We start from the raw sequence: 26,871 nt of genomic DNA on the forward strand, positions 1-26,871 counted from the left end.
CGATCCCTTGATCTTTATGTAGTGTCCTTCTTTGTCTCTTGTAATAGTTTTTATTTTAAAGTCTATTTTGTCTGATATGAGAATTGCTACTCCAGCTTTCTTCTGATTTCCATTTGCATGGAATATCTTTTTCCATCCCCTCACTTTCAGTCTGTATGTGTCCCTAGGTCTGAAGTGGGTCTCTTGTAGACAGCATATATTGTTCTTTATTATAAGAAATAAAGAAGCTTTAAATAGGTTAAAACTTGACACACAAAATAAAGGGAGTACAAAGCTTAACTAACCAGCCCATTGAAGTTTCAATTAAAAAAAGTGTCTGGGAACTCCCTGAGGTCTAGTGGTTAGCACTCTGCACTTCCACTGCAGGAGGCACAGGTTCAATCCCTGGCTGGGGAGCTAGGATCCCGTGTGCCGGGTCGGGGGTGGGCACAGAAGGCATCTCCTTTACCTGACCCTTAGATGGACAGCTAAAAAGGAAGGCGCTACTTCATTCAGCTGAAGATGCAGAGGTTTTGCTTGCTTTTGAAATGCTTGTGCAATTTCTGCTTGATGATTCCAGGTGGCCATATGCTACGTCAGCTCCAGACCCCACTCCAGCAATGTCAACTGTGAAGGGGTGTGTTTCAGTGGACTCCTCTTGTACCTCTGTGACTCTTTTGTAGGTGCTGATCTTCTTAAGAAATTTAAGTTTCTAAAAGGTAAATGAAATTTAGCATCTTGCTTGTGAATGCTATTAGTGCCCACTGGACAAAATACAGTGGGAAGGATATAAAAGAGCACTTTAACAATCATTTTGCCAGTAAATTAAATACCTTACTTTTAAACCAGGCCACTGATTTTTTTAATGGGGGAGAGTTAAGACTAAATGCAGATAAATATCGCCAGGTTTGTGACCATATTAAATATGTTTGCCACTAGTAATTTTAGAAAGGAATGATGTAATACAAGAAGTGATGCTTCTCATATAATCTAATTTTAATAAAAATCAGGTTAATGAGGTATGATTCTGGTATAGAAGCTAAAGTCGTTTCAATAAGTATGCACCATACAAAGAGTTAAATTTGCCTAAGAACAAACTGCAGATTAAGCATCACAAATAATCGTGACAAGATGACCTCTGAGGTCAGTGACAAAAAGTAAGGTTCATCATGCTGTGTACAGCGTGCTACCATTTTTATGAGAACAGGAGAAACTGTATTTACTTCTAAGTGTGTAAAATACATACGGAGCTGTGCGTGTGCGTTGGGGGTAGGAGGGAGCGTCCCAGGGGACGCTCGGCACTATCTGGAGACATTTTACGTTGTCACAGGGCGGGGTGCTGCTGGCACAGAGTGGGTAGAAGCCAAGGACGCTGCTAAACATCCTACAAGAGCAAGACAGCTCCCACAGTAGAATTGTCCGGCCCACAGTGCCAAGGTTGAGAACACCTACTCTACAGGGACACATGAAACGTTAGGACATGGGTTTTAACACTGGTTACTACAGGGGAAGGGGGGATGTGGTTAGGAGGGCTTTTACTTTACACTCTATTTGTAATAACTACTTTATTCAAAATAAATAGTACAATGAACAAATCTGATAGGTTACTTTATATGTTGGTTCTCACATGTGTTAGTTTAGGGGATATAATCAGAGGGAGGTGGTAAGATTCTTTATCATTTCAATCCCTGAGCCTAAGACACACTTCTGCTTTCTTCCTGAAGGTGCTACTCTGTGTGTCATCTGCCAAGACCGAAGTTCCTTACGCCAAACGATTGTCCGCTTAGAGCTAGAGGACGAGTGGCAGTTCCGCCTCCGGGACGAGTTTCAAACTGCTAACAGCGCCGATGACAAGCCCCTCTACTTTCTTACTGGACGTCACGTATGAGCTTTGGAAGAGACCAAAACCAGCAAAGGGATGCCTAGGTGGGGTGGGGCAGTAACGATTATTAGGGATGTTTTTTTTCCTTTAAAGTACAATCACTGTGGAGCCAAGTGCAACATATTTGTCTCTTCTCCAAAGAACCCCCCCAAATCTGACCTAGATCCTTGGGGGGCATCACTCTCCTTCAGTTCCAATTTCAGGACTTAAATTCAGGTTAACTCCACCCTAGGTAGTTATGCAATTACTTAAGACGTGGTCTGCCCATGGGAGGCTGAGGAGGATTATGCTTTGGAGAGGCCACAGGGAGTCTGCATTGTTTTTTTACTATGCTGTGTCGGGGCGGGTTGGGGGTGGGGGGAAACTGACTCTCAGCATTAGCTAGCCTGAATGTGTTACGTGAGACTCACACCGTTGGTGTGGAATTAATTGAAGATTAACGTTTGAGGCCTGAACCCTCAGTTTCTCTTCAGATCTGTACTTTGGTACAGTATTACTCAGGGGTCTGAAATGATAGAATGTAGAAGATATTTGTATTTAAAAAAAAAAGTAGCTTTGTCTTTCTCTGTGCAGTGTTAGTTTAAGATTTATAATCTTGTATGTATTAAAACTTTTGGCAAAATTTCCACAGGAGTTAAAAGTTTACTATTTAAACTGAACAAATTAGTAAATGCAGAGCAGGCATTGTGTGTATTCATGCAGCTTCTCCTGGCTTAAGTTCTTTTGCTTTATCCATTCTTTGTTTTCAGTCTCTTAAGCACGCCTGTGAGAATATGAACAGTGATTAATCTTGCACAAGGAGAGCCTGATTCAGTAGTTGAGCCAATTCAGAAGCTTTCAGCAGTCACCCCACACCCACCCTGTTTGGTTGGAATTTAGCAGTTGGCACCAGCAAAGCTAAATGTCAGGCAGGCTTAGCTTCTGTGTGAAGTGCAACTAGTTTCTTTCCTCTCAAAGACTAAAGCAAAGTTTCCTTTAAAAGATACACTGAATGAATATTAGCTGCCTTATACTGACACCACCACAGAAATTGCTGAAATGGGAAACAGCCATAGAAAGAGAGGCTGTTTTACTTAATCCTACCAGTGGGGTGTGCGTGTGTTAAAGAAGATGCCAGTAAGTCTCTTTGACTCATTAAAATCAACAGGGGGTCTCTGTTCAGTATCAACAGTAGGAGGCATAAGTAAGTTTCTACAGATTTTTTACCACATATTTTAATCAAAAACAGATTTTTAGAAAATGTTCTAGAACTAGGTCTATTGGAAGTTTACTCTTAAATTACTCCACTTCTCATCATTAAACAATCTCGACATTTTTCTCATTAGCCCGTATGTACTTTATTCCCACTTTAAATGGCCATTTTAAACTTGAATCGATGTCATATTTATGGCCTGAAGCCTGCATTTACTTAGAACAAATAGTGTTAACTGACCAGCTTTATTAGTTTGTGATAACAAGGAGTTTACAGCTAGTGAAAAGATGGCATGTACTAACCTGAAAATGGTTTCAGATCTCTTGGTTTTAATATAGCTACTTATGATGCTTTAAATGTCTCTTGAAATGAACAATTCCTTTAAACTCCATTTTTAACTGACCTTGAAAGAGCACCTGCCTTATAGATGCTTTAAAAATACTCCATTTTAGTACAGCAGAATTTTTGGCAAAGAGATACGTTCTGAGGCAGGCTGATTTAGATATGAATGTATTTCAGTTGTTCCTGTTTTGTTGAAAGGGCCTAACGCAGACAATATCAAGAAACCCACTATTTGTGCAATATTCCAAAAATATTTACTATATAGGGCAAATAAAATACTTGAAATAATCCTAAAACAGTTGTACCTGGGGCAGATGGCCTCTCAGGGTTTCTTCAGGCTTTATGGCTTCATAGTCTAAGGAAAATTTTTTAAAGTAGTTACTTGACCTGAGGGGACCCCATATTAGTTAGGGCTGCACTCTGAAAAATTAAATGATTATGATCTCTTAAATACTATTTAACTCTGGGGAAGAGAAATGCCAGAATAAAGCCAAAAGCCCATCACCCCAGTGATGGAGAATTCAAATTGACCTGCCTATTCTTTTCAATGCCTATCTTACTAAGGTTTGGATCTTTTAAAATCACCTTATCATCAGTATAATTTAGAGAATGTTAGGTCATTCTCCTGCAAGGATAAAATTGCACAAGCACAGGACACCATAATTGGTTAATACGTACCTTGGTGTGTTCCACTTCGAGCCTTGCCATCCCTTAAGAATATTGTGGTGTGAATGTGTTCACTAGGCCTGCATAATAACTGACCTATAGACCTGTTGAACCTTGCCACATATGACAGTTCACACAGGTTAATACTGAATGTAAACTAAAATTACAATGAGAATTGTTGTATTCAATTTTTTGGGCTGTAATTTATGCAAATGCTTTTTGTGATTTTTAGAAAAGGAGGCACCTGTGTTACTTTATTACTGTAAAATTTTCTTAACCAAAATTTGGTGAATTTCACTAGTCAGTCTACCTCACATTTTGTTTGTGATTCTAAATTGTCTTAAGTTGTGTCTACAGTATGTTCTTGTCCTTTAATTTGGTGAATGTATTAAAATTCTCTCCCACCCCCTCAAAGAGAAAGTTTGTTTTCTTTACATGTTCTGGTATGTTCAAAAATGGAATGAGCTGACTACGGCAATGTCCAAGAAAGGCTAGAAGTCCACATGTCATAGGTTGGATGACTCTAAGATACTCTTCTGGCATAACAGTCCAAGAAAGTAAATATTTGTTCACTGAAAATCTGTAGCTCATCCAAAGAAGATACACATGTATAAGGTATCTACATACCATGCCCATTTGCAGAGTGCCACATTATGAATAACAGATCTAGAAATGATTATTAAAGAGATGTTAGAAATATTCATGGTACATCCCCAATCTTTTATTTTACAGATGGCAACTATACTCACTTTCGTGTCCTGAGAAGCAGACTTTGGGTTGGTAGAACTGTGCAGTATAACCCTAAGGTGTTACTCTCCAATTTATTTCTAAACTCTAATTTCACCAACTTTTACCACCAAGAGTTAACTTGTTATTCCAGGGGAAAATGCCTTTCAGTTCTATTATTATCAAGAGTGCTAAAATAATAGACTGATATAGAACCATAAAAGCATTCTTCAGGGCCAGAGGCCCCTGGCTGTTACCTCAGGAGGGGCAATAACTATTTTAAGTATGATGACAGATTCAGGATCAAGTAGAAACTGCCAGTGTTCCACTCCATGCTCCAAAGCAGCTGCCTTAGAAAGGCTAACAGCTGTGAAACTCTGACTGCTGTACCTTTGTATTCAACTACATAGAGCTGAACAACATCAGGGAACAAACATTCCTCAGGCTTGTCTTCAGTCATGGCAACTGGCCCATAAGCTTCCTCTGAGTCTAAGAGAATACTGATAAAACAATGAAATACTGGCTTCCCTGAAAAAAACAAAAACCCAAAAAACAAAAAAATCGTCACTAAAGATGACTCCAGGAAGAACCTCTGAGGCCAAGGAAACAGCCATTCAAACTATAAATTCCTTATGTCTTAACTGTCAAGTAGTAAGCTAAGGAAAGCATCTACGGTTGACCCTTCAACAACACAGGCTTGAACTGCATGGGTCTACTTACACACACATTTTTTCCAAAAGAATATGTACTATAATACTACACAATCCATGGTTGGCCGAGTCTACAGATGCAAACCGCTGATATGAAGAGCCGACCGTAAAGTTATACCTGATTTTCAACTGTGTGGGGTAACCCCCACGTTGTTCAAGGGTCAACTGTGCTTCAGTGATTATGACAGCAGGTGGAATAATAAGAAAGAAAAAACAAGTTTTCTAACCACTTCTTTGTTGTTATAAGACCGAATCTTCCCTTTATCTGCCAGAAGGCCCAAGAGCCATGAGAACAGGTAGAAGGTATATATGTATGCCTGCAGTCGCTATCCCAGAAATCAATTTAGCCATCTTAACTGCTGGTGAACTACAGCTAGGCAGGAATGTGGCCGTATTCCTACCCAGACGCCCTAGCTGGGCAGCCATGCAAAGTAAGCAACAATTAAAATATCACTGCATGTCTACTGTACTTACGGTTCTTACATGCTTTTAGTAGATATACCAAATGCACTCTTGCATGTTACGAACTGGTAAAATACTGATTTTTATAATGCTTACAAAATGAAATAAAACCATTGTATGTCCATGCAGACACGGGCATAACCCCTAAGAGCTCATGGTTCCTGTCTATACTGGTGGTTCCTATAATGGTCCATACACTAGACATTTTTATAATGGACCAACAACTATTCAAGGGTAGCTGAGAAAAAATTTACAGGCACCTTTATATAATCAGCAATTACAAAATCAACCTGTTTCAATGTCTGTGGCCATTACTGTTTACTCACTGTGTCCACCAGTGCCTCCACCACTCCATAGAGACCATTCTTCTATCATCACTCTTCAGCCTTCAACTGTGGTGTGACAGTGTCGACCGTTCTTTGAGTCTTGGTTTCTGCCACTCTCTTATGGTTCTTCCCTTGCACGTGCATTCTCAGGTGTTCCTCAATACTCTCTCCTACCCTCTCATTTCATAAATCTCAGGGTGGTGATCTCTTCTAAACCTTCAAATAACTAAATTAATAAATTTGCTTAGTTCAAACTTTTCCCAAACTCTAGATCTACATGTTCAGTTATATACCAAATAGATATTTCCACTTGGAGATTCTGCAACCACCTTAAAATTGTGAGCAAAACTGAGCTCATCCTTCCCCATCTAATCTTGCCAACCTAATTCTCCAGTATGCCCTTCTCAGTCAATTACCCAAATGAAAATTACCCTAGATTCTCCTATCACGATCCTTCTCTGGTCAGTTATCAACTCTATCAATTCTTCAGTTTTATCTCCTCAGAGTTCATCTGTCTCCTCATCTTCACCCACACATCATAGGTTTAGTTCAGTTTTCAGCATCTTTCACAAAGACTGCTACTGTAAGCTCTTAATTATCGTCTAAGTTCTAGATACCTCACTTGTAAACTCTACCTCATGGGGTTGTCATGATAATTAAATAAAATAATGCATCATTAAACACAAGGTATGACACATGGCAAACATTCAAATGTTAAATATTATTAATAATTCTGTTCTTAGAGAAATAGCTAGATTGTAAAACTTATTTGAGGGGCTGTGTCTTTAATACAAACATGAAAAGAAACCGTTTTCCTAGTAACTGTAACCTTTAAACCAACCAATAAATATAGCCTCTCTACTCCCAAGTCCCCTTGAAACCACCAAGTTTGGCTCCCCAAAGCAGCATACTACTGCTTATATGGAAATTGGGCCTGTATTATGAGATTAACAGTTACTAGGACATCTACACTACACCTGAAAATTTCATCCTGTTTTTAAAAAATTACGGTCCCTGTCAGGCAAACACTGAGACCAGGGATAACTAGAAGAGTCTCAAGCCCAAAGAGAAAAGCAGTGTTGAGAGCTGCACCATCATGATGAATCAGAGGGAAATATTTACACTGCTTTACCACTCCACCCTATAAAGACTACAGAGCCTTACACCACTCTATTAATTTTAAAAGCACACATCTAAGGGTGATAAAATATATACCTGTCTGTTAATCATAGTTTAAAAGCCCTAATGTTTAGCTGGTTTTAATTTCAGCTCATAAAATTAATCTATGTTAAATCACAGTGGTACTTCATTCTTGGGCCATGGCTCTTTATTTCTTGGAAAGAGCAGAAAATTCTCATGTTAGGATCTTGTCTTTTGGAGATGTTACTGACATACTTATCCTATGGCAAACTGGTGAAAACTACCTTTTAAGAAGCCAGTGTTTTAATCTTATTTCAAGGTATCAAAACTAACAAACTTCCTGAAAAAGCACAATAATAATAATACACCATTATCACATTTTATCACTTAGAAAAAGCTATCAAGTATTTTATTATTTTATTCTACATTATATACAGGTCATAAAAGGCCACAGCAGTTTTTCAACATATAAACCCTTTAAAAGTAGAGGGTACTATGAAGGATAGACAAGTATCAAAATGAAGTCCAATAATGAGGGCATATACCCAGTGTAGTATTTCTGAGGAGTAACGAAGCAGATACCAAGTCCTCCGTATTTAGCTTGCAACTATTCCACAGGTTTTTATAAATTTCTTTGGGATTGTTAATAGCCGAAGTGTGCCAGTTGCCATTTATTTTAAAAAGTAAAACCAGAATGAAAGAATAAACAAACTAGAGGGTACCATTCTAATTCCAGTCACTTACAGCTCTCCAAGAAGGAAAGCCTCAATTCTTTTCCACCTTCCACTTTTTGCTGCTGTCAAGAAGCGAAAAGAGAGAAATGGAAGAAAAAGTTCGGCTTTGGGCTTCCCTGGTGGCGCAGTGGTTGCGCGTCCGCCTGCCGATGCAGGGGAACCGGGTTCACGCCCCGGTCTGGGAGGATCCCGCATGCCGCGGAGCGGCTGGGCCCGTGAGCCATGGCCGCTGAGCCTGCGCGTCCGGAGCCTGTGCTCCGCAACGGGAGAGGCCGCAGCAAAGGGAGGCCCGCATACCACCAAAAAAAAAAAAAAAAAAAAAAAAAAAAGTTCGGCTTTGCTTTTTTGTGAGGATTCTTTTAAATTATATACCAGACCCTTTAAGAATTAGCTTTGAGCTCCTAAACAGGTAACATCACACCCTCCTTGACTAATAATGCAAAAACATCGGTTTCCACTCTGTGAAAATACAATCTTTAAAACTATAACTGGTATCAGCAGATCAATATAAAAAAATACAGTACCAAGCTACACTGGTATATTTCCATAATTAAGAACTTCAAAATATACTTATCACTGAGACCATAGTCCTTGCATTAGTTTCAGTCCACTATGAACAATTATCTGCTGCATGTAAACATGTCTAAATAACTATAGATAAAATACATCAATCATAAATTTCTGTAAAAGATAATAAAATATCTTCTTTAAAAAACAAAACAACAATAAGCAATTACTGCATTTTTTCCAATTTTATGAAAATGGAACAACCTTTCAGTTGTTGCCAGTCCTGAGTTCATTGTAATAAAAATGGCCCTAGTTCCTGGTTAAAGTCAGCAACCAATCCATTCTCTTCAGTAGATGTCTTCTGGACTGCAGGCATGAATTTATTTTAGGTGCTATTTTGTCCATTAATAAAATTATATACCAGAAACTGACCAGTGCCACAGTACTGTGTTGCAAACAGTTTTCCATCAGGAGTAGGATCTGAGAAAGCAATTTCTTCTTTACTCAAGTATGAGCCATATATAAAGTTACTCCTATTAAAAAAATGGGGGGGGAGTAGAAGGGTAAAAAAAAAAAGTATATAATTTTTAATCATTAAAATTGGAAAAAGCTGTCAAATAAAATTTGAATTAAGACTTTTTAGGTAATGCTGTATATTCTAGAAACTTAAAAATAATTGTCTTATAAAAGCAATCGTAGTTTTAAAAACATTTACCCAACACCTTTACACGATAAAAATACTCCAACAACTCTAAATAGAAGGAACTTCCTCAACCTGATAAAGAGCATCAAAAGGCATCAAAGTTAATGGTAAAAAAAAGACTGAAAACTGTTCCTCAGAGATCAGGAACAGGGTAATAAGGCTACGTCTGCTCACACCTCTTCTATTAAAACAGGAAAATTAGACAAGCAAAAGAAATAAGAAGCAACCACGTTGGAAAGGAAGAAGTAAAATTATCTCTTTTTACAGATGACATGATCTTTTATATACAAAAATCCTCTGGAATTCACAAAATAACTATTAGATCTAATAAAGAATAAGTTCAGCAAGTTTGTAGGATATAAGATCAATATTAAAAAATTAATTGTATTTCTATACACTTGCAATGAACAACTCAAAATGAAATTTAGAAAACAAGTCCATTTGCAGTAACACTGAAAGAGTAAATACTTAGGATTAAATTTAGAGACATGCAAGACCTAAAAAATGATAACTGTAGAGCGTTGTGGAAAGAAATTAAAGGCTACTTAAGTAAACAGAAAGACATCCCATGTTTATGAATCAGAAGACTTAATATTGCTAAAACGGCATTACTTTCCAAATTGATCTATACTGGGCTTCTCTGCAAAAATTAACAAGCTGGTCCTAAAATTCATATGAAAATGCAGGAGACACTGAATAGTGAAAAGAATCTTAAAAAAGAACAAATTTATAGAACTCACATTTCCTTCTTTCAAAACTTACAACAAATCTACAGTATTCCAGACAGTGGGCTGCCTGCATAAGAGACCAATGGAATAGAACTGAGTCCAGAAACAAACCCTCACATTTATGATCAATCACCTTTGACGAAGGTGGCAAGACCATTCAACACGAAAGAAAAGTCTCTTTAATAAATGGTGCTGGAACAATTGGATATCCACACTGAAAAGAATGAAGTTGGATCCTGCCTCACATCATACACAAAAATTTACTTAAAATGGATCAAAGACCTAAATATAAGAACTAAAATTATAAACTCTTGAAAGAAAATACAGGCCTAAATCTTTGTGGCCTTGGATGAGGATACTGTTTCTTAGATACGTGACAATAAAAAAAGATACATAATTTGGAGTTCAAAATTAAAAACTTCTGTGCTTCAAAGAATACTAAGAAGATGAAAGGACAATCATAAAATGGTAGAAAATATTTGCATATCATATATCTGATAAGGGACTCATCTCCAGAATATATAAAGAACTATTACAACTCAACAAGAGAAAGACAAATGAACCGATTTAAAAATGGACATAGGATTGATTGAATAGGCATTTCTCTGAAGATATATATAAATGGCCAATAAAAATCATAACCTATTAGGGAAATGTAAATCAAAAACCACAATGAAATACCATTTCATACTCACTAGGATGGCTATCATACCCACTAGGATGGCTAAAAAGACAGATAATAACAAGTGTTGGTGAGAATGAGGAGAAATTAGAACCCTTGTAACATTGCTCGTGGAGTTGTAAAACAGTGCAGCCACTTTGCAAAATAGTTCAGCAGATCCTCAAAATGTTATATCGTTACCATATGGCCCAATTCTCCTATGTATGTACCAAAAGAAATATACATATGCAAGTATTTCTCTATTTACCAAGAGAAATAAAAATACACAGCCTTCCCTGGTGGCACAATGGTTAAGGATCCGCCTGCCAATGCAGGGGACGTGGGTTCGATCCCTGGTCAGGGAACTAAGATCCCACATGCTGCGGGGCAACAAAGCCCGCATGCCACAACTACTGAGCTCACGCTCCTCAACAAGAGAGCCTGAATGCCACGCACTCTGGAGCCTGCACCACAACTAGAGAAGAGAAAACCCACACGCCACAACTAGAGAGAAGCCCATGCCACAACGAAGAGCCTACATGCCACAACATGCGCCACAATGAAAAATCCCACATGCTGCAATGAAGATCCTACATGCCACAACAAAGACCTGATGCAGCTAAATAAATAAATAAACATAAAAAAAAATACAGTTCAGAATAGGCAAATCTATTGAAACAAAAGTAGATTATTGATTGCTAGAAGCTGGGGGAGAAGGAAATGGGGAAATTGGGTAACAGGTTTTGGGGAGACTGAAGGAAATGTCTTAGAATTAGACAGTGGTGATGGTTACACAGCCTTCTAAATATACTAAAACCCAGTGAAGTGTCACTTTAAAAAGATGACCAAAAAGGCCACCTACTGAATGGGAGAGGATATTTGCAAATGATATATCCAGTAAGGAGTTAATACCCAAAATATACAGAGAACTCATACAACTCAACATAAAAAAAAAAAAACTGATTAAAGCATGGGCCGAGAATCTGCAAAGGCATTTTCCCAAGGAAGACAAAAAGAGGGCCAACAGGCACATGGAAAGATGTCTAACATCACTAATCATCAGGGAAATGCAAATCAAAACCACAATGAGGTATATCACCTCACACCTGTCAAAATGGCTATTTCAAAAAGACAACAAATATCAAGTGTTGGTGAGGATGTGGAGAAAAGGGAACACTCATGCACAGTTGGTAGAAATGTAAACTGGTGCAGCCACTATGGAAAACAGTATGGACAGTCCTCAAAAAAATTAAAAGGAAAAAAAATACACATTAGAAAAAATACATGCACCTCTGTGTTCATTGTAGCATTATTTACAATAGACAAGATATGAAAGCAACCTAAATGCCCATCAATAGATAAATGGATAAAGAAGATGTTGTGTGTATACACACAACCAGAGACATACACACAGACACAAACACACACACAACGAATATTACTCAGCCACAAAAAAGAATGAAATCTTGCCATTTACAACAACACGGATGGACCTAGAGGGTGAAATAAGTTAAAGAAAGGAAAATGCTGTATGATTTCACTTATACGTGGAATCTAAGATGCAAAACAAATGAACAAACAGAAACACAATTATAGATACACAGAACAAATAGGTGGTTGCCAGAGGGAAGGGGAGGGAGAAATAGGTGCAGGAGATTAAGAGGCACAAACTTCCAGTTGTAAAATAAATGAGTCAATGGTATGAAACGCACAGTAGGGAGAATATAGTCAATAACTACGTAATATCTTTGTATGGTGACATATCTGTATCTAGACTTACTCTGGTGACCATTTTGAAATGTACAGAAATACAGAAACACTTGTATAACAGGAACTAACATAGGTCAATTATACTTCAAATAAACAAACTCATAAAAAGAGATCAGATTTATGGTTATGAGAGGTGGGGATTTGGGGAGAGGGGGTATTCGATGAAGGCAGTCAAAAGGTATAAACTTCCCGTTATAAGATAAATAAGTATTAGGGATGTAATGTATAACATGATAAACATAATTAGCACTGCTGTGTGTTATAGATGAAAGTTGTTAAGAGAGTAAATCCTAAGAGTTCTCATCACAAGGAAAAAAAATTTTCTATTTCTTTAATTTTGTATCTATATGAGATGATGGATGTTCACTGCACTTACTGTGATAATCATGTCATGATGTAAGTCAAATCATTTGTTGTATACGTTAAACTTATACAGTGTTGTACGTCAATCATAATTCAATAAAATTGGAAGAAAAAATGGTTAAAAACAAATTTTGTGCTATGTAATTATATCTCAATAAAGCTGTTTTTTTATTTTTTATTTTTTTAAGAAGATGTTGAGGGTAGGAGTTTATCAATTAATTTATTTATTTTTGCTGTGTTGGGTCTTCGTTTCTGTGCGAGGGCTTTCTCTTGTTGTGGCAAGCGGGGGCCACTCTTCATCGCGGTGCACGGGCCTCTCACTATCGCGGCCTCTCTTGTTGCAGAACACAGGCTCCAGACGTGCAGGCTCAGCACTTGTGGCTCACAGGCCTAGTTGCTCCGCGGCATGTGGGATCCTCCCAGACCAGGGCTCGAACCCGTGTCCCCTGCATTAGCAGGCAGATTCTCAACCACTGCGCCACCAGGGAAGCCCAAGCTGTTATTTTTAAATGTTTTAAATTTTGCCAAGATATAGACTATTAGTAGAATTTTCATATTGTAATCGTAACAAGGTGAGATGGGTACATAAAGGAACAATAAATGAAAAAAGTTAGAAACCTCTATGGTTTTAACAGGAAGCTTAGAGTGGCAATCTCAGTATCACACAGAACAAACACAATGACTACAATGTTTTATGTTTTTATAAACTAGAACCATCTTATGGTTTTGACAAGACCTAAGTTTTACAAGATTTAAAGGAGGGACAATACCCTCATTTAGGACAATTATTTAATCAGCTGCATTTTCCAGGTTTAGTTCTGAAAGAGCTAAAAATAGAACTGCCTCTTATCAAGAGAAGGGTAGGTAGATCTAAGCCCTTCTGGATCACTACTCATTGATAAAAATAAAAATAAAGGAGAGAGACCTGAAACACAGTAAGGCTCTAAGAGACTTAAGAGTCTTAGGATCTCACTTATAACAATAATGGATTATTTTGAAAGCTATACCTATAAGTAGTAGTAGATAGGTATTCTATGAATAAACAGACACAAGAGACCAACCTAAAAAACCTCATTTGCATGATTAATTTAAACCTCTTTCATTAATCCTTTAGCAAAGATGCTTTAAAGAGCAAAAAACATGTAATTTTCTGAATCTTCTCCTCTATACCTTTGATTAAAAATCAAGCAATAGGGCTTCCCTGGTGGTGCAGTGGTTGAGAGTCCGCCTGCCGATGCAGGGGACACAGGTTCGTGCCCCGGTCCGGGAAGATCCCACATGCCGCGGAGCGGCTAGGCCCGTGAGCCATGGCCGCTGAGCCTGCGCGTCCGGAGCCTGTGCTCCGCAACGGGAGGGGCCACAACAGTGAGAGGCCCGTGTACCGCAAAAAAAAAAAAAAAAAAAAAAAAACCAAGCAATAAAAGCAAGAAGAAAAACTATTAAGAGATTTAGATTATTTACAAATACTATTCTTAAATTAAGACAAATTTTCCCAAAAGCTAAACTCACAAGAAATTTCCCATACTTCTTTGGTTATCTTTAAAATTCTCTAATATTGAACGCAATTTGAAATAAGTGGGTTATTTTGGCCTGATGTCATAGATGCAAATTAAAAAAGTTAAAATGGTTTAATAATACTTAACCCATAGTGCTTTCTTCCCCCTCAGGTTAACTTCACATAAAAAGCACTCACAGATCCAACATACTGACACTCTTATGCAGATTTTAAATTAATATAAATAAAGGTTACACATTTAACTAAACGCCAATCTTTATATAAAACTCTGCTTAAATCCTAAACTACTGAAAATGACTTGAAGAATTACATTTAAGTTACCTTAGGCATTCAATCATGCGAGAAGCAATTTTCTTCCGACGCATCATGCTGAACACCCATATGCGGCTAATCCCACAGATTGCAGGCTCTGGCAATGTTGAGCAGCACCAGGCTTTTTGCCTTTCAAATCTGACTTTTTCTTCTTCTGACCTGATAACTGGAAGTTTTTCTTCTATAACTCTGTAGCCCTATATGTAGCAAAATAGGGGGAAATTTTTAAACTTTATTTATTTTTATTGGAGTATAGTTGATTTACAATGTTGTGCCAGTCTCTGCTGCACGGCAAAGTGACTCCATTATACACACAGACATTGTTGGAGGAGCGAGAATTTTAAAGTGGGAATATTATTAAGCAACTATCTAGTACTGACCTTAGTGAGGAGGTCACTACTTTTGTCTGGCTTCTTAACAAACTATGGGAACCACTTATGCTTTCACCCTCATTTTAGGAAATAAACAGACCTGGATCTACATTCTGTTCTAACTCACTAGTTATGTGACCATGAGATAAAGTTACTTAATTATGCTCTGGGTTCCTTACCAATAAATTGGAACTCTTCACCACCTCCTTCAGAGAATTGCTGAGATTAAATAAGGAAATATATAGAAAGCAGCCTGCCATCGTGGCTGGCACACAATAGGAACTGAATGCTAATTTTCTCTACCTCCCATATCCTAGGACCAGCAAAAGGACATGTTAAGAACTCGGCAGTCACAACTGTTTCTGGGACTGTTGCCAGTTCTAGGGTTCACAGCTGTGCAGGAACTAGGATGAGGGATGGCAGAGGAATCAAGAGTTAAAAAGGTCCTTTCCCTACACTCCTACCTCTTAAAAAAATAAATACTCGAAGAAAACATACATCTCTTCTGCCAGTCTAGTGGCCAAAAAGGGACATGGCTAGCCTTCTGATGGGACGTGGTACACAAGTTAAAACAATCAGACAACACAACTGAGAGTTAACAAAGAACAAACAAGCAAATATTACACAACTATGTTCTAATCTAAACACAGCTACAAGTCATTTTTGGAACTAGGTAGAATAAAAATTTAAAAAACACAAGGGTGGGGAGTTCCCTGATAGTCTAGTGGTTAGGACTCAGTGCTTTCACTGCTGTGGCCGATTCAATCCCTGGTCAGGGATCTGAGCTCCCGCAAGCCATGCAGCAAGGCCAAAAAAAAAAAAAAAAAAGAAAAAAAGAAAAAAAAAAAAAACAGAAAATTACAAGGGTTTACTAAAGAACATTCATTGTGAACAACAAGAACCAATTAAAAAACACTGTAAGAAACAGTCAAAAACAAGACAGATATCTGCAATTTCTTTTAATGCTTAGTCATTTGCCAAACAGATGTAAGAATGCTCTATCATAAAATTTGCAAATATCTTTGTCACTCTGTGCAAATCTGACTTCAAATATTTAATTTCCCTCATCTAATTAACTTCATTTGTTTCAATCATCAATTTTGTCTAAAAACTCATACTTCCCTCAAGTCGGTATCTTACTATTAACCCTCCTGAGGAGTAATAAATCATGCTAGTTGGAGTGAAATTAAGGGGGATGAGTTGCTAAGGACAATCCTTAAACACACAACAATTATTCAATACACACTGAAAGCACTTTGGCATTCAGGAAAATCAAGCATGACATTGTTGATATCTCTTAAAAGTGGGACAATCAAGACTCAGGGACCTATCAAGTGGATAAATGATAAAGCAAAGAATAAATCCACTGCAATGAAAAAATAAACCCACATGATTTGTACTATGCAAAAATTAACTCAATTATAGTATGGCAAGCTTCTATGAGTTAGTCATTTTATGTCAAATTTTTATCTCCAAACTACTTTGTCAGCTATTTATTTAAACCAAATTTGTAATTACAAACAGCAAGATTCATAAACTACACAATTTCAGGTTGAATTTTTTTAATGCAGATATGGAATTAACATATGGAAATTAACTCACACAGATTTGTCTCGACTTTGTACTTTATTAGAAAATTTTACGATGAAGCATACACTTGCAGGCAACTAAAAGATACTATTGTTTGTTTTTTTGCACAATTTGGCTCTGAAATACAAGCCAAGTCCTCATCTAGAGCTCAAGCAAAGAAGTGGTGATCCACTGCAGGGGTGCGCAACTTTTCATAAAGGGCCAGGCAATAAGTATTTTAGGCTTTGCAGCATACCTGGCCTCTGTTGCAACTATTCAACTCAGTCTTTGTAGTGTGAAAGCAGCCACAGACAATATGTAAGCAAATGGGCATGGCTGTGTTACAATAAAACTTTATAAAAAACAGGTTGGATTTTGCCTTCAGGCTGTAATTTGCCAACCCTTGATTTATTCCAGTGCTGAAGGGACTGAGACAGACATTATGTTAGCAGCCAACAAGGAAACGTCCTGAACAAAATTTAATAGCACTTTAGGTTTATAGAATTTTTCTCTTATACTTTATACTGACTTGAGAAACTAATTCCCATGCAAGATACAACTCCACTGTAGTAAAGAATTACACACAGGAATTCTTGCATTCATACTCTTCCTTACATAAAATGCTGAAAAATTTACCAGGATTATGTTATTCCTGTAACTCTTTAAACACCATACTACATACAACCACTCTTTAAAAATCACTTACCCATTGGATATGTTCTGCAATTAGGCAACCAACTACTTTTTTGTCATTAGAAATAAAGAGAAGTGTTTTTGTTCTGGAATAGCACATTAGTGGAGCCTGCTGGAAACCCAAATCATTATCAACCATCTCTCTAATCTCGTCAACCTGCCAAATAAAGAACAATATTTTTTTTAACAACAAAAGCATTTTATATATATAAAAATATACTATTTCAGTTCAATAAATGAGTATATTATTCCAAGCAGGATATCCTCTGAAGAGTGCTTCTGAATGACCATCCTGACCAATAAATGTTTTTCAAGTCCTGTGGACCAATTTGCCAAAGGAGGAAAGAATGGAGAGTAATGTCAAGCCCAGCAGTCTGGGAACAACAGGAGTGAGAGCTCCTACAATAGGTAATAAGAACAAAGACTTCCCATTAGAAGGATCATGGGTTTGGGTACTGGAGAGAACTTCACTGGAATCTTTGCCAGGCAAGCCACACTTTTCTTCTTCGCAAGGCTTAATGAGTACTCTCATCAGTAAAATGCAGGTGAACACAGAGGACAGACATAAATGTTTACTCCTTATCAACCATTTATAGGCCAGACATTATGCAAAGCACTTTATCAATATTATCTCATTTAAATCCAACACCTCTGAGAGGCTTATAGTTTCTTTTGCATACGGAAGAAATAAAATTCAAAAGTAACTTTCCCATTTCAGATATGGGACACCTAGAACCAAAGAGCTGGGATTTCTGGGATTTGAACCTATAATGTTACTATGGCATCAAACTGCTTCTTTCTGTTACCTCCTAGAATTGTGGTCAAGGTCAAATACGATAAGCTCAAACTTTTATAGGTTCTCAAAGTCAAAAAGATTTTTGTAGGCACTCAAACATTAGTTCCTTCCCCAGTTAAAAAATAATCTGCAAATATTCAGTCCAATGAACATTCATTTGTGACACTAAGTTTAAAATGCAAATAACACCTAAGAGGGTTAAGTACTCACACCTCTGACATGCAGAATACCATGTAATACATCCCTTATTCAGTGATGAAAACTCAAGTCCTCCTAATCCTAGAACAATATCCCACAATACAATACCTGACTCAGTTCTAAAGGCAAATGACTCACAATTCCTTAGATTTTTTTTTAACATCTTTATTGGAGTATAATTGCTTTACAATGGCACTCCTTAGATTTTAATTTTTAACCTATTATGGGTTACTAACCAGTAACATACTGAATTGTAGGTTACTAAGAGTCTGTCCTGAGAAATGAAAATGAGGAAATTAGAATTTCCTGTGGAGTCTTGGTAAGAAATGTCTGGATGCCACATGCAGTAAAGCAAAGTACCCACTGTGCATTTCCAAATGATAAAAGTTGGAATTCCAAAAATTCCATAATTTAATTTTCATTTAGTAAGTTACTAATCCAACATTAATTCAACAAGTATTTGTTTCTGTGCAAGGATCAATGTTTCAAATACAAGACAGGTTTATGTGCCATTCTAAATACTACTACTGTCTACACTGTTCAGCAGTGGTAACATGGGGGCTTATTTGAGTATCGGGGATTGTTCAGTTATATATTCAGGGTACCTGAAAAGTCAGGAACCACAGGATAAACTTATACAAATGATCCTTGAACAACACAGGTTTGAACAGAATGGGTCCACTGTTACATGGATATTTTTCAATAGTAAATACTTCAGTACTACATGGTCCGTGGTTGGTTGAATCCAAAGATACAGAGGAACCTAGCACACCGAATTATATGTAGATTAACACTGCCTCCCCCAACCGTTGTTCAAGGATCAACTGTACTGTAAGTGGAATGTTAGCTATATTTTCAAATAACAGGTTCAAAGTGTTTTTCTTCAACCTCCCTTTCAGGTGAAGTATTCCTAAATTTAAAGAGGTCCAACTATTAACCTGAGAAAAGTAAATAAATTACTTTCCTTGTGTTTCTAGATATGCTGAAAACACTCTAGTTTAATTAAGTTTTTCAGATAAACAATCAGACCCATTGCTTTACATTATGAGGTACTTCTGAAAAAGCATCTGGAGGAAAAACATTTTGAGTATATTATTTGAAAATTTAATTAATATATTCATTAAAAATAAGTTTGTCCTATGGTCTCCTGACATTTAAGGTACTCAATATAATAAAATGATTCCAGACTTCATTATCTCTCTGGTTCATTTCTCTGAACCCTAAATTGGACTAAAACCTGGTTCACACTAGATAAGAGGATTTTAAGTTTTCTCCATTACATTTATAAATCAGAATATATCTTATTTTCTACCTTAACATTACGATTACTTCATGTTTAACTTAAGAATAACTATGACCTACTACTAGATCCCCTTCTGCAATAAGCTTTTATTTAGAAATTTACTCAGAATAAAATGACATTTATTAACTTTAACTTTATAAATTATGATTCAGATTTTTATTTTGATTCTTGAAATCATTTATGTGGCATTATTCATTACTATGCCTTCATACCATCACTCAAATTACTGGTAATATGAGACAGTAATCAATCAATCCATTAAAAATTCATTTCGGGCTTCCCTGGTGGCACAGTGGTTGAGAATCCGCCTGCCGATGCAGGGGACACAGATACTCATTATATTATCCTTTGAGTTTTTAAATATTTTTATCTAAGGATAATGGAAATTAATTTTTTTTTCTTATAATGTTATGTCTAATAGAGATACTTCAGTAAAAAAAAAAAAAAAAAAAAATTCATTTCACTTATGCTAGATACACTACAAAGTTAAAGCATAATTTTTCAGCTGGGCTGTGACTAAATGCTTATTTCTTGTTTTCAGAATTGGTTTTTAAATGTGCTCTGCCAGCAATACGTTATACTTTTTTTTTTTTTTTTTTTTTTGCGGTACGCGGGCCTCTCACTGTTGTGGCCTCTCCCTTTGCGGAGCACAGGCTCCGGACGCACAGGCTCAGCGCCATGGCACACGGGCCCAGCCGCTCCACAGCATGTGGGATCTTCCCAGACCGGGGCACGAACCCGTGTCCCCTGCATCGGCAGGCGGACTCTCAACCACTGCGCCACCAGGGAACCCCAATACGTTATACTCTTAAAATTAGCCGCAAAATTATACTATTCATTCTGTGTGAAATTTCACTGGAAATTTACCTTTTTCAGGGCATACTTTGGGTCTTCAGGAAGAACCATTATTATCCTGCCATCAGGATATTCAGCTAGAATTCTTTCTTTTTTCCAACCCTAGACATATATATAAAAAAAGAATTTTATTTATCACATTTCATACATCATATTCATGTACAATAAGAAAAATATATCAATGTGTCTAAAAATTACAGACATGGAAAAGTATATGCTCGTTAATATTTAATAAGACATGATAAATCAGGTAATTTGTATAATAGGTATAATACAAGCTAATTTCTCTCTACTATTCATTCAGAGATCTAATACCACAATAGCATTTCTAATTTATCATTTCCCATCTTATATTAATTTTGAAAATCACACACCAAAAGCAAGCCCCTTAAGGTCAGTGATTCCCAGAACCTAAAGGATAACTCACCCAGTTTCTTGATAAGAGAATTAAAGTCTTAAATTTCTTTGGAACATCGTTACCTCCACAAACAAACACTCATGTTTATGTCTGGCATGCCAAAGACCTCCAGGAGGTTTTAAATGAACTGATTTGCATGCAGTAGCCCAATATGTAAGGAATAGTTTTTATTCTTATTGATCACAACTATCAAAGTCACAAGAAGGATACTATAAAAATATAACTACCTTCTAAGAATCTAATAGGGAAGGAGAGGCTACGTTGTGTGTATCTGAAGTTAAACATACTCAAAAAAAGAGAGGTAATAAACTCTTCTTCAGATCCACACTCGTGGTGATTAATGAGCAGAACCTGCATGAAAAAAAAAACAAAACAAAAGCCACTTAAATCTAGTAAGATGGGACTGAACCAGAGGTTAAAACTAGGAGCTTTGAAGTTAAAAATAAGTACAGAAGGAATGAGCTTAACTGGTTGTTCCATTTGTCTTACCCAACCAACTTTAAATAAAAATGCCTTTCAAGAAGCAATATGTACTTCTATTAAAGAAAACCAGGATCTTCTTTCTGAGATTTGTTTGAAAATATTAAAGCTCAATGAAACCAAGAAAAAGGCAACTATATTTTTAAAAATACTATGGCAAGTCTGAAAGGAGGTTGATTTTCTTAAATAATCCAGAATGGTCTTTTTGGGAGAGGGCAGGATCTTAGCTGGGGACAAAAAGTCTAGAAATAAACTTGGTATAAATCAAAATTTGGATTAAAGTATTTAAAATCAGAATTTGTTTAAAAAATAGAGCACCCAAAGGTAAAGTACAATTCAGACTATAATTATGATGGTAATGCGTTCCCAAGATTTGAGAAGAAAAAAGGAGCAGAAACAATAGTCACAGAAGTCATTTTTTTCAAAGTAGAAACGAAATCTGAATCATATCCAGATTTGAATATACATAAATGCTTTTAAAAGGAATAAAAGATATCACCCTCTTTAAAAACAAATTTACATTAATATGTTATTTTCAGGAAAAGTTTTTAAAATAAATCTATTTCACATAAAATGAAAATGGAGACTTTTCATTTTAAAAACTAAACGACAAATTCAGTGAAAAGCTAGAATTTAAGTAACCTCAACTTATAACAAAGTCATATGTCCTGAACTGAATTACCTAAAGATAATTTGATAAGCTATTTTCCTACTGTCTTTAAAAATAACAATACTGGTCTAACGTCATTATATTGCACCATAGGCACTAAATTATTTTGCTTTACTGACTTTTTAGTACAAAACTTTCTCTTGAAACAAGTTGAGACTTGTATGTTAACGTAGGAAATGTTATCGCAATTGGATTTGATACAATTTTTTAAAATGTTTTAAATATGATTGTTTTTTCACGTACATGTATAAGCAGCAGGAATTGCAAAGGGCAGAGTTATTACTGCTTAGGTTTCTAATGTTCACAAAGACAGCATATTTAAGTGAAAACTTTTTAAGAGTTCTGGAATAAAAGTTCAGGGTTTAAATCCCATTTCTTGGTAGTTACTAGCTATATGGTCTTGGGCAAATCACTGGAACTCTCATTCTGTTTCCTGACCTAGGCTATGGACAAAATAGCTGTCATCACATACATTACTTAGGAGTTTAGAGCACTGCATTTAAGAGATGATACCTCACAGACAGTAGACACTCAGTAACTCTTAGTAACTTCCACTCTACCTTCCTAATGGTATCAAACTAAAATCCATGTTACTACTTTAAGAAAACACAATTAATAAAGTCCCCAAAGTTAAATACAACAATAAATTCAAATCTTGGACAAGGCAAAGATGAAAGAACCAAGTTGGCTAATATCTGTCAAATAAGATACTAAAGACACTTATATGCTTCAACTGCAGTTAACTCTTTCCTGGAGTCAATAACCACATGATCCTCCTATCTTTAGAATACTTAGATGAGATGAAATGTGTCTGCTACTTGAAACTGAGGCAGAGGTGGAGGTTTTGGGAAGGGTAAATGCAATTTAGAGGAAGAACCAAATAGCCACAGCTTTTTTGCAAAGATATAAATTTCAATGCAGTACATTTACACCTTTCACCTTTAGCTCTAACATGTTACACATATCCCTCTGCTAGCAAGTGGTATTTTCCAAACCCCAAATATTCTTAATTCACCCATCTGGCTACTGAAAAGCAGAACACTTTACACTGCTGATAGCAATCAATGATTTTTTTTTTGCCCCAACCCCATTGTAGTTACTCTAGACTTCAGAGTCTAATGAATGGAAGGGGTTTTTCCTTTTTCCATTTGAAAAAGATTACAATTGAAAACAAAATACACTGGGTGGTGAATATATTGATGTATACAATTGTTGAAATTCATCAACCAAACATTTAGATCTGTGCATTCAAGTTATATACGTTCATACTAATCACTTTCATAAAAGGTTGAATGGAAATACCCATGAAAGAATACCCTGAAAAATAAAACCAATAACCAGCTTTTACAAAAAAATTATCAACAAACATGGCAAGGAAAAAAATTAAAAAAAAGACCTAGAGGGGGAACCTTTAGATTAAAAGAGATTTATACCAACCAATGCAACATATGGACCTTAATTCAAACAGTATAGAAAATTACGAGATATTTGGGGAGATTCTGAACCCTGAGGGAATATCTGATATTAAGGAATTAAATTTTAAAGGTGTGGTTATACTCTTTAAATCCTGTTTACAGTTAAAAAAAAAAAAGTAATCTTTTCATCTATATCCACTAAAATGATAATGTGACACCTGGGTTTCACTTTAAAATAATTAGGAGGGTTGGATGCTAGAAGATTTCCCATGAACTGTGACTTGTTAAAGCTAAGTGATGAGTACCTGGGGACTCACTGTTTGGTGGTGGGGATGGGGGGCGAGATGGGGTAGACTATTTTGGAAAGTTCAAATCACCCATTGTCAAACCTGTGCCCAAGGCCCAAGGCTTGCTCAAATACCATTTATTCAGAAGTGAAAAATGAATGTCAAATGAATCCAGTCAGCAGAGTGGTTAGACCTGAGGCTGGGAAAAGCACTGACTGCAGTGGGGGCACGGAGCGGCTTCTGAGATGCTAGTGGTGTTTCTTGTCATGTGGGTGTTCACTTTGCAAAACTACACCATTAAGCTGAGCACTCATTATTTGGGTACCTTTCTTTACATGTTGTATTTCAATTAAAATTTTACTTAAAATTACTAAAGGAATTTGAAAAACAGACATTTTTAGTTCGACAGCAAGTCTAACACTTTTTATATGTTGAAATAGATATATTCTAAATACCATCTCTTTTTAAAATTTTAAGTCTTCAGAAACAAAAGTAAATTACAATTAGCTCATTCAAAATTCGGTCACATGCTCTTTTTGACAGTACCCAAGGCAGAAAGCATAATAAACTGCAGAAAAACTGCATAAGAGAAACAAATTATAGACTCTTGAAATATATAAAAATATTTTGTTGAAATGAATTTTAAACGTAAATATGCACTTATGAACATTTTAAAAGTCAGCAAGGACATACACCAAAATATAAAGAGGTTATCTGAGTGATTTAATTATTTTCCTTTTAGTTTATCTGTATTTCCTGTTTTTTCTACTTTAATAAAATGGTATAATAAAAGTATTAATATACTTTAACCACCCACAAGCAGCTGGTTTTAATTCATGTTTGGATACTTCACAAAAATAATCTTGTATTAACAACAATAATGATAAAGATGTGTTTTCATGCCCTCTCCAGGCACACCACCTTCCCCGAATCTCCATGTGTTCACCAACCCAAAAGCTCTCTGAACCCTGTCCTTCTGGGTTTTTTGGAGGCTTCACTACAGAGGCAGGATTGATCAAATCATTGGCCACTGGTAACAGAACTCAATCTCCAGCCCCTCTCCCCTCCCCAGGATCAGGGTGTGAGAACTGAAAAGTTCCAACCCTCTGTAGTCAGCTCCACTGGCAAACAGCCCCCGTCCTTGGGTGAGTTCCAAAGGTCATCTTGTTAACGTAACAAAAGACACTTTCTCCCATCACTTAGGAAATTCCAAAGGTTTTGGGAGCTGTGAGTCAGAACAAGCACTGAAGATGGCGTCAATTATTTCTGAGCTAAATTTACTGTACACACAATATATTTTGTTGAAATTCAAATAAAATAATAAGAACCTAGGCTATTACTCATGGACCCTAGAGCCAACTACGTCACTCACTAGCTGTGTGATTTCAGGCAAAATACGTATCCTTCTTTCTGCTGTTTCCTCATTTATAAATTAAGTGTAACTACGTAATGATCTGAGAAAAGGACTAAGAGGAGTTTAATATGAGTAAAATGCTTAGAGGAGTCCCTGGTACACAGAAAGACCTTAACTAATGTCATTTCTTTTCCCTCCTAAATGTAAAATAAATTAATTTGTATCAATTTATTTACTCCCAAAAAATTCCTCTGGGAATTAAAAAACATGAAGATATCTTATATGTTGATTTGTGTTCAGTCAACCAGGCATGAATGATATAATCAGTCTATTAAAGCAAAATTAAGCACAATGCTATCTGAAGTTAACCTTCAAATCCGTTAGCTATATTTATTACTACTAGAGTATTTCAAGATTCATGGTTTCCCATTTTAAATGATTTAACCACTAAAAGCTAGCCAACCTGTTTAAGTTAATTTTTCATAGTTTTAAAGAAGGTATTCAGAAAAACGAAAGTCCCATGACACAGTGGGGTTTTTTTATTCATTAAGTGAGTCAGAAATAAAAGAATATACACAATAATTTGTTTTATTTTAGAAAAATCTGACTCAATTATAAAGATGTTTTATAGACTTTTCATTTTGTAGGTATGCTATGATAGCAGGATCTCCTCCAGTGCACTTTTCTCATTCTCTGCAATATTTGAACTGAACAGAAGCTAGAACCCCTAAAAGCTTCTACTCCTCCAGTAAAACTATTTGTTTTGATAAATCCTGTATCCTGTACCCTACGACCAATTTTCTTTGATCCAGGGATTAAGCCACAGGGATCTGGAGTTTTGGGATGACTAGACTGCTGAGGCCTACAATGAGACTTACGATAAAATATAGACCATAAGCTCCAAAACGACTAAGACTTCGTTTGACACACACTATACCCCAAGTCATAGCACTGAAAATTAAGTGACCAATAAATATTTTTGAAACGCTGGAGTGTGCTTGAAAGACTAAAGCCTCTATTCATAAAAGCCTCTATTCATAAAACCAAGCCTCTTTCATAAAACAAGAACTTAACCTCTCTGTCTTAGTTTTGTAACCCATAAAAGAGTAATGAAAACTACTTCACTAAGTTACAGTGAATTAAATAATACTTACTGAACAATTACAAAACTTAGTTATAGCTGACAGAATTTGGAAGGTAAAGAGAGGGAGAGTGCAGTCACCAAGGAGTCAAATATCGTTTATAAATATTAAAATTAAAGGCAATCAACAAAACTAAACATCAAAATATAGCTAGTAAAAACTGGGAAAAGAAGATTTTACTAAAACACATTTATATACAGCTTGAGATTTTATATATATATATATATATATATATATATATTTTACATATAAGCGATACATACAATGTTGGAAACACTGAAAAAGACAAAAGTGCTTAACCAGTGGAGAATGAGACTGGAAATAGGGTAGGGAAAATGGAGACTTTTTTTTTTTATTTTATACCTTACAATTCTGGAAATTTCCATTTCCAGGTACACATACTGCTTTTATAAATTTTCTTTTAAAAGATGAGTTGAAGAATAAAAACTTTGAAGGCCCTTTAATTCACCTAAATTAAAATCTTTTTAAGGAAAAAAATGTGAAAGGAAAATTTTCTCCACAATGGAGGTTTGAAGAACAAATGCCCTTAAAAGCACATGTTAAAAGAGAAGTATTTAAATGCTCTTTCTTGCAAGTAATA

General features: G+C 36.2%; 2 protein-coding genes across 13 annotated transcripts in view; one reads left to right on the forward strand and one right to left on the reverse strand.

Annotated features, from left to right (window-relative positions):
• Nucleotides 1–2,181, forward strand: part of GREB1L (GREB1 like retinoic acid receptor coactivator) — a 265,362-nt gene extending 263,181 nt beyond the window's left edge. For all 9 annotated transcript variants that reach the window (XM_055080757.1, XM_055080763.1, XM_055080758.1 and 6 more), the window contains 2 exons: nucleotides 560–698; nucleotides 1,704–2,181. In XM_055080757.1, the coding sequence (XP_054936732.1) occupies nucleotides 560–698; nucleotides 1,704–1,867 (303 nt within the window). In that variant the 3' untranslated portion in view covers nucleotides 1,868–2,181. The remainder of the gene's footprint in view (nucleotides 1–559; nucleotides 699–1,703) is intronic.
• Nucleotides 2,182–7,822: 5,641 nt separating this feature from the next.
• The window catches only part of ESCO1 (establishment of sister chromatid cohesion N-acetyltransferase 1), a 71,170-nt gene continuing 52,121 nt past the window's right edge, over nucleotides 7,823–26,871 (reverse strand). For 3 of the 4 annotated variants that reach the window (XM_007127354.4, XM_055080779.1, XM_028479920.2), the window contains 4 exons: nucleotides 20,517–20,606; nucleotides 17,366–17,509; nucleotides 14,729–14,916; nucleotides 7,823–9,199 (listed from right to left, as the gene is read on the reverse strand). In XM_007127354.4, the coding sequence (XP_007127416.2) occupies nucleotides 9,052–9,199; nucleotides 14,729–14,916; nucleotides 17,366–17,509; nucleotides 20,517–20,606 (570 nt within the window). In that variant the 3' untranslated portion in view covers nucleotides 7,823–9,051. Of the gene's footprint in view, nucleotides 9,200–14,728; nucleotides 14,917–17,365; nucleotides 17,510–20,516; nucleotides 20,607–21,149; nucleotides 21,274–26,871 lie in introns of those variants that run through there. The other variant, XR_449213.3, reaches the window with a different exon arrangement.

Source organism: Physeter macrocephalus, chromosome 19, assembly GCF_002837175.3.
Source record: "Physeter macrocephalus isolate SW-GA chromosome 19, ASM283717v5, whole genome shotgun sequence".
NCBI classification, from domain to species: domain Eukaryota; kingdom Metazoa; phylum Chordata; class Mammalia; order Artiodactyla; family Physeteridae; genus Physeter; species Physeter macrocephalus.